The sequence below is a fragment of the Mixophyes fleayi genome, chromosome 6 (assembly GCF_038048845.1).
Source record: "Mixophyes fleayi isolate aMixFle1 chromosome 6, aMixFle1.hap1, whole genome shotgun sequence".
Taxonomy (NCBI): domain Eukaryota; kingdom Metazoa; phylum Chordata; class Amphibia; order Anura; family Limnodynastidae; genus Mixophyes; species Mixophyes fleayi.
The window spans coordinates 224,701,274-224,709,273 of NC_134407.1; the positions used below are offsets into that span (position 1 = coordinate 224,701,274).

At 47.2% G+C, this 8,000-nt stretch overlaps 1 protein-coding gene across 1 annotated transcript; it reads right to left on the reverse strand.

Annotated features, from left to right (window-relative positions):
- Positions 1-1,306: 1,306 nt before the first annotated feature.
- Positions 1,307-7,410, reverse strand: LOC142160086 (uncharacterized). The gene is made up of 2 exons (XM_075215011.1): positions 7,295-7,410; positions 1,307-4,450 (listed from the first exon to the last, which is right to left on the reverse strand). Exon 2 carries the CDS (start codon positions 4,443-4,445, stop codon positions 2,073-2,075), a length of 2,373 nt encoding a protein of 790 aa, XP_075071112.1. The 5' UTR covers positions 4,446-4,450; positions 7,295-7,410; the 3' UTR covers positions 1,307-2,072.
- Between the last annotated feature and the right edge of the window lie 590 nt (positions 7,411-8,000).

Below are 8,000 nucleotides of genomic sequence, written 5' to 3' on the forward strand. Positions count from 1 at the left end.
GAGAACAACTATTAATCAGAATTGGTGTAGGCGATCCTGAGGCGCGGAGTCTAACAGACCCCCTGGTCTTCACCAAGAACCACCTCAAAGCAGGATGGATTTTGCTGCCGGGAGTCTGCAGATCGCGGTCCTCAGGGTAGCCCCCTGATGTGATAGAGTTTAGATGGATGGATGCAGCTGGATAAACACAGGCAGGTACAGATGTCGTGGTCAATATACCCAGTACAGGGAAGAGGAGGGACACGGGAGTGGGGGCCCGGTACAGGGCCGAGGAGGGAGACGGGAGTGGGGGCCCGGTACAGGGCCGAGGAGGGACACGGGAGTGGGGGCCCGGTACAGGGCCGAGGAGGGACACGGGAGTGGGGGCCCGGTACAGGGCTGAGGAGGGACACGGGAGTGGGGGCCCGGTACAGGGCCGAGGAGGGACACGGGAGTGGGGGCCCGGTACAGGGCCGAGGAGGGACACGGGAGTGGGGGCCCGGTACAGGGCCGAGGAGGGACACGGGAGTGGGGGCCCGGTACAGGGCAGAGGAGGGACACGGGAGTGGGGGCCCGGTACAGGGCAGAGGAGGGACACGGGAGTGGGGGCTTGTTACAGGGCAGAAGAGGGACACGGGAGAGGGGGCTTGTTAGAGGGCAGAAGAGGGACACGGGAGTGGGGGTTTGTTACAGGGCAGAGGAGGGACACGGGAGTGGGGGCTTGTTACAGGGCAGAGGAGGGACACGGGAGTGGGGGCTTGTTACAGGGCAGAGGAGGGACACGGGAGTGGGGGCTTGTTACAGGGCAGAGGAGGGACACGGGAGTGGGGGCTTGTTACAGGGCAGAGGAGGGACACGGGAGTGGGGGCTTGTTACAGGGCAGAGGAGGGACACGGGAGTGGGGGCTTGTTACAGGGCAGAGGAGGGACAGGGGAGTGGGGGCTTGTTACAGGGCAGAGGAGGGACAGGGGAGTGGGGGCTTGTTACAGGGCAGAGGAGGGACACGGGAGTGGGGGCTTGTTACAGAGCAGAGGAGGGACACGGGAGTGGGGGCTTGTTACAGGGCAGAGGAGGGACACGGGAGTGGGGCCTTGTTACAGGGCAGATGAGGGACACAGGAGTGGGGGCTTGTTACAGGGCAGAGGAGGGACACGGGAGTGGGGGCTTGTTACAGGGCAGAGGAGGGACACGGGAGTGGGGGCTTGTTACATGGCAGAGTGTATTATAGGAGAGAAGAGGGATATAGAAGTGTAATGCAGAAGAGAGAGAAGGGATATAGATGTCAGGGGCAGCAGGATAACTAGAGACATTATAATAGGATGATAAATATCAATACATATATTTAATTTATTTTTTACACATAATGTAGACGTCACAATACAAAACACATACCGTTATATAAACAGTAGACCGGGAAGTGCAATATAAAAAGGAGAAATTGTGTGAAATGAAAGTCTGGAGATTGTCAACCCCCAAAATTAATAATTCTAACCCTTCAAATGGAACATAATTAACCTGGAGATTCACTTGTTGATCAATATTATATGAGATGTATCTGAAAGCAAGTAAAGCCTCTATATGTTACTAACATAAAGACGATGTATTGCTGAAATAATAAAGCCAATAGCCAATTTTTTTATACAGGGGACAGGTTTGGTGACGTCATAGAATCTCAGATACATACAAAATCAGCTGTTTGAGCCCTCCAGGGCTCTGTCCTAAACATGTGGGAGGGTCTTCAGCTGTCCGTAACGGAGGCTACTTTATATCAGAGCTGCAATAGAACATCAGGGTAACGCTAATCAGTGTATTTCTCTTGCGGTTGGGGTTTAGTGGCCCATTAAGATCGCTAGTTTAAAGAGGAGTATTTTACAAAATTACAATACGAGTCTACTAGGACCCTTTACTGGCTCTTGAGTAGTGTGAAGACTGAGAACACCAAAGGGCTCCGGTACCAATACACGGATTAATACACAATAAAAACACAAAGTTACGAGTTATTTACGTCTCTCCAGGACAAATCCTTCCAAACTAGGCTAGGGTGGCGAGTACATGCAAAGTGTTACAAGAAGGTTCAAATGACATGGTCTATATCATGCTCTGGACTCATTGGCTAGGTTTGCAGGAAGGGTGGCTGGCATATAGTGCCAGCTGTGCCTCACATTGCCAGTACATAGTTTCAGAACGTCACATATCATTTGTACAATGTGTTCGCTAGCAGCGTCCTGGTCAGCTCGTTTGGCCGACCAGCGTTTGCGGGGTTTTGGGAACAGAAGTTTATGGGTCATAGAGCACGGGCCGTATCTCATATTTCTAGAGTATACTGTGTGTCTGTGCTGTCGGTGGACATTGACGTTGTGAGCCAGGATAGCCAGTTTTGTCCTTGCTTCTAAAGCATCCATTTTGAAATGGGTCCTCCTCGGACGATATTTCGAACTAAAATTATGGTAGACTTTAATTTCTCCTTGGTGATAAAACTGCGACAGTCGGGTCAAATCCTTGGTAATCCTCGAACTCAGCACCAACTGCCTTAGTTCCTTTAAGGCTGGACTCTCACTTTTAAGAAAAGGGTGTACACCGAGTACTTTGGGCATTACGTAGCCATGGGTACAGATCTGACAGGGATGGTTATCATCCCATTTGTGTTGATCCACAATGTGAGGAAGCAGCGACCTCCAACAATCTCGTAGCATGTGGACATTTCCCTGGCCAGCACATGAAGACCAACACAAATGGTTTGTGATAGAAGGAATCCAGCCAGCAAGGTCCGAACAGGCCTTTTTCCTGCTAGCAGCCCTAAGGCGATTTTTAAGGCCTTTGGCATAACGCCACAGATCATATTCATGCCGTAGATGGAAGAACTTCTCACCCATTACCTTTTTTATGCCGCAATGACGGTCCGTAGCAACAGTTTTGATGTCAAAATTCTCTTTTATAAGTCTGTTTAAGCAAGTTTGAAAAACGTGTTCCTCTAGAGAAACGGAGGAAGCCTTTTCAGGCCGCTCTTCAAGTTGAAAATCAAGAATCCGCTTTGTGGCAACATCAATGAAGGTGTACGTGCAGTGCTTCGAGGAGAGGCTAGTACCACCATGCTGGCTGTCACCAGCCAAGGTCAACTGCGTATCCCGGAGAACTTCTCTGAGACGCCTTCGCTCCTGCTGCCAGTGTAAATCAATTGTCGGAAATATGAACCTACGCTGGTATTTGCTGTAGGTGGAGGCACTGATTTGTTGCAGGCCCATTAAACGAGACATTTCTTGCACTTTGCTGAAGCTGGATCCACTGAAGAGAATGGCTGAGGCAAAGAGGAGATTCCCTGCCGCAATGTGCTTTAGGAAAGGCTGGCTGTTCCAGAGGTGGAAACGATGTCCATTGTGACAGAGTCCAATGACGGACAGAAAAGTGCCGTTGATATGCTTCTCCAACTGAACTATGGGCGCTCTACAACCGTCTCCAAACTGACAGGCAAGTCTGTAAAATAATTCATCTAGGCAAGATCCAAATACTATGAATTTTCTCTCTTTGGCCATGTCTATCTCCGGGAATATGGGTTTTGCAGGGGGCTCAGGGGTGACAGGTCTTGCATAGTCAGGCGTGAAGTCCGAGTAACAGTCATCTGATTTGCTCATACGACCTCTTTCATCGATGAAAAACGTAGTCTCTTGGACGGGCATGTCCTCCAGTTCAGAGCACTCATCATGTTGCATCAGGATAACAGAGTTCTGTTTGTGGAACGTGTCTTTAGGGTGCTCCAAGGCTTCCTCCTGCTCCTTAGTAGGTTTTGGCGTAGTGTTGAGGATAGTCGGATAGAAGTGATCGTGCTTCACCTTCCATGGTTCGCCATCAAAATTTAACTCATATTCTGGCCACTGTGTACCCTTGTCAACCTGAAAAAGATGGTAATCTGTGGATGTCGAGGCATTAACCATCTTTTTGGCTGTTGATGTAAATGCATCTCTAACGCCATGGAAGGGACTACCAAATGTGTTATCGTTGCCAGTCTCGTCTGTTTCTGTGCAAGCCATGTTTCCTTTTTCCAAAATGAACGTTTTGGTCTTGGGACAGAGGCGCCATTGCGCTGGGTGTGGCTTTTCCTGTCCATCTGTAAGAGTTTCAATTTTCATTCTCTTGGCTGGTGAGAGTCCACCGTTGTCCTCTGCTCCTCCTCTAGACTTACATCCATGGAAAATAGAAGGAACAGCATCCTTTCTTAGCACCAACTTTTTACCTTCCCAAACATAACTCTGAGGCGAGAAATGAACAGAACAGATCCGAAAAATATTCCTTTTCCGTGTATCCAGAACACGCTGAGCAAAGGCGTCGATGTCGCCAAAGTCTCTATCGATCTGCTGGAGCCACAGTTTTATTCTTTCAAGGGTGTTGGGAAAGCCATGTAAGGTGACTCCGGTGCCACGACTGTTCTTTCGACTTGTGTTCGGACAGCCCTTGACGATGCATTTTGTCATTGTACCTATGTTTGAAACAGAAGACAATAACTGGAAATATGACGTGACAAGTTTCCTCTTCATCTAAACGGACTGATTATATATATATATATATATATATACACACACACACACACACACACCGATTGGTCACAACAATAAAACCACTGGCAAGTGAAGTGAAAAACATTGATTATCTTGTTGCAATAACACCTTTTAAGTGGTGGGATATATTAGGCAGCAAGTGAACAGTCAGTTCTTGAAGATTGTGTGATGGAAGCAGGAAAAATGGTCAAGTGTATGAATCTGAGCAACTGTGACTAGGGCTAAACTGTGAAAGCTAGACGACTGGGTCAGAGCATCTTCAAAACGGCAGGTCTTGTGGGGTGTTTCCAGTAAGCAGTGGTTAGTACCTACCAAAAGGAGTGCAAGGAAGGGCAATCGGTGAGCCTGTGATAGGGTCATTGATCACTGATTCTTGTGGGGAGTGGAGGCTAACCCGTCTGGTCCAGTCCCACAGAAGAGCTACTGTAGCACAAATTGCTGAAAAAGTTAATTCTGGCCATGATAGAAAGCTGTCAGAACACACAGTACATTGCAGCTGGCTGTGTATATAGCTGTGTAGTCACAGACTGGTCAGTGCGCCCATGCTGAACCATGTTCACCACCAAAATCGCCTACAATGGGCACGTGAATGACAGAACTAGACCATGGAGCAATGGAAAAAGGTGGCCTGGTCTGATGAATCACGTTTTTCTTTTACATTATGTGGACGATCAGGTGAGTGTGCGATGTTTACCTGGGGAAGTAATAGCACCAGTATGTACTATGGGAGGACAGCAAGCGGGTGGAGGCAGTGTGATGCTCTGGGCAATGTTGTGTTGCGAATCTTTGGAATCTGGCATTTATGGTGGATGTTACTTTGACACGTACCACCTAGGTAAACATTGTTGCAGACCATGTACACTCCTTAATGGCCTCTTTCAGCAGGATAATGTGTCTGTCACTGTGCAAAACATCCTGGTCTCAAAATTCCCCAGATCTCAACCTGATCGAGCATCTGTGGGATGTGCAGGAAAAACAAGTCCGAGCCATGGAGGCCCTCACCTCACACCTTACAGGACCTATAGGATCTGCTGATAACGTGTTGGTGTCAGATCCCACAGGACACCTTCAGAGGTCTTGTGGAGCACATGGCTCAAGGGGAACATACACAATATTAGGAAGGTGGTTGTAATGTTGTGGCTGATCTATGTAAATAAATTATATATATATATATATCACTACCAACATGTAAACAGTTTTAATGAAGCAGAAACAGGATAACAAGACATAATCTCAGGTGGTGTCACTAGTGCATTGGACCCGGGTAGAAAATTACAGGCAATCAGTGACATATAAGGGAGCAGACACACAGGGAGTACAGTACAGTATAGAGTATACTGCTGGGTGTTATACACTGATATATCTGTGTCACTGTCACCTGCACTACAGACACACAGATAGTACAGTATAGAGTATACTGCTGGGTGTTATACACAGTACAGTACAGTATAGAGTATACTGCTGGGTGTTATACACTGATATATCTGTGTCACTGTCACCTGCACTACAGACACACAGATAGTACAGTATAGAGTATACTGCTGGGTGTTATACACAGTACAGTACAGTATAGAGTATACTGCTGGGTGTTATACACAGTACAGTACAGTATAGAGTATACTGCTGGGTGTTATACACAGTACAGTAACAGTATAGAGTATACTGCTGGGTGTTATACACAGTACAGTACAGTATAGAGTATACTGCTGGGTGTTATACACTGATATATCTGTGTCACTGTCACCTGCACTACAGACACACAGATAGTACAGTATAGAGTATACTGCTGGGTGTTATACACAGTACAGTACAGTATAGAGTATACTGCTGGGTGTTATACACAGTACAGTACAGTATAGAGTATACTGCTGGGTGTTATACACAGTACAGTACAGTATAGAGTATACTGCTGGGTGTTATACACAGTACAGTACAGTATAGAGTATACTGCTGGGTGTTATACACAGTACAGTACAGTATAGAGTATACTGCTGGGTGTTTATACACAGTATAGTACAGTATAGAGTATACTGCTGGGTGTTATACACAGTACAGTACAGTATAGAGTATACTGCTGGGTGTTATACACAGTACAGTACAGTATAGAGTATACTGCTGTGTGTTATACACTGATATATCTGTGTCACTATGTCACCTACACTACAGACACACAGATAGTACAGTACAGAGTATACTGCTGGGTGTTATACACAGTACAGTATAGAGTATACTGCTGGGTGTTATACACTGATAGATCTGTGTCACTATGTCACCTACACTACAGACACACAGATAGTACAGTACAGTACAGAGTATACTGCTGGGTGTTATACACAGTACAGTACAGTACAGAGTATACTGCTGGGGGTTATACACAGTACAGTACAGTACAGAGTATACTGCTGGGTGTTATACACAGTACAGAGTATACTGCTGGGTGTTATACACAGTACAGTACAGTATAGAGTATACTGCTGGGTGTTATACACAGTACAGTACAGTACAGAGTATACTGCTGGGTGTTATACACAGTACAGTACAGAGTATACTGCTGGGGGTTATACACAGTACAGTACAGTACAGAGTATACTGCTGGGTGTTATACACAGTACAGAGTATACTGCTGGGTGTTATACACAGTACAGTACAGTATAGAGTATACTGCTGGGTGTTATACACAGTACAGTACAGTACAGAGTATACTGCTGGGTGTTATACACAGTACAGTACATTATACAGACCGGGGACATGATTATATCTCTCACCCCCGGTGACGCTCTCACCGTACACGGTTCTCTCCCGTCCGGGCGCAGTTTATATGACGTCATCAACCGCGGGCGGAGTCACGTGATCCATCTGTCACTATATATTACCGGCAGCAGCTGCTCCCCGGGCGCAGCAGGGGACCCTGTGACGTAGGTGAGGGGGCGGAGTCACAGACTGAACATCAGAGACCTGAGCAGCTGTAGCTCCAATGGGGGAGACGTGAGGATAGATAATGGGGGGAGACGTGAGGATAGATAATGGGGGAGACGTGAGGATAGATAATGGGGGAGACGTGAGGATAGATAATGGGAGAGACGTGAGGATAGATAATGGGGGAGACGTGAGGATAGATAATGGGGGAGACGTGAGGATAGATAATGGGGGAGACGTGAGGATAGATAATGGGGGAGACGTGAGGATAGATAATGGGGGAGACGTGAGGATAGATAATGGGGGAGACGTGAGGATAGATAATGGGGGAGACGTGAGGATAGATAATGGGGGAGACGTGAGGATAGATAATGGGGAGACGTGAGGATAGATAATGTGGGAGACGTGAGGATAGATAATGGGGGGAGACGTGAGGATAGATAATGGGGGAGACGTGAGGATAGATAATGGGGGAGACGTGAGGATAGATAATGGGGGAGACGTGAGGATAGATAATGGGGGAGACGTGAGGATAGATAATGGGAGAGACGGTGA

Bases quoted from the DNA above. Each gene is read 5' to 3' on its own strand.
- LOC142160086 (XM_075215011.1), bottom strand. From the start codon at position 4,445: ATGACAAAATGCATCGTCAAGGGCTGTCCGAACACAAGTCGAAAGAAC.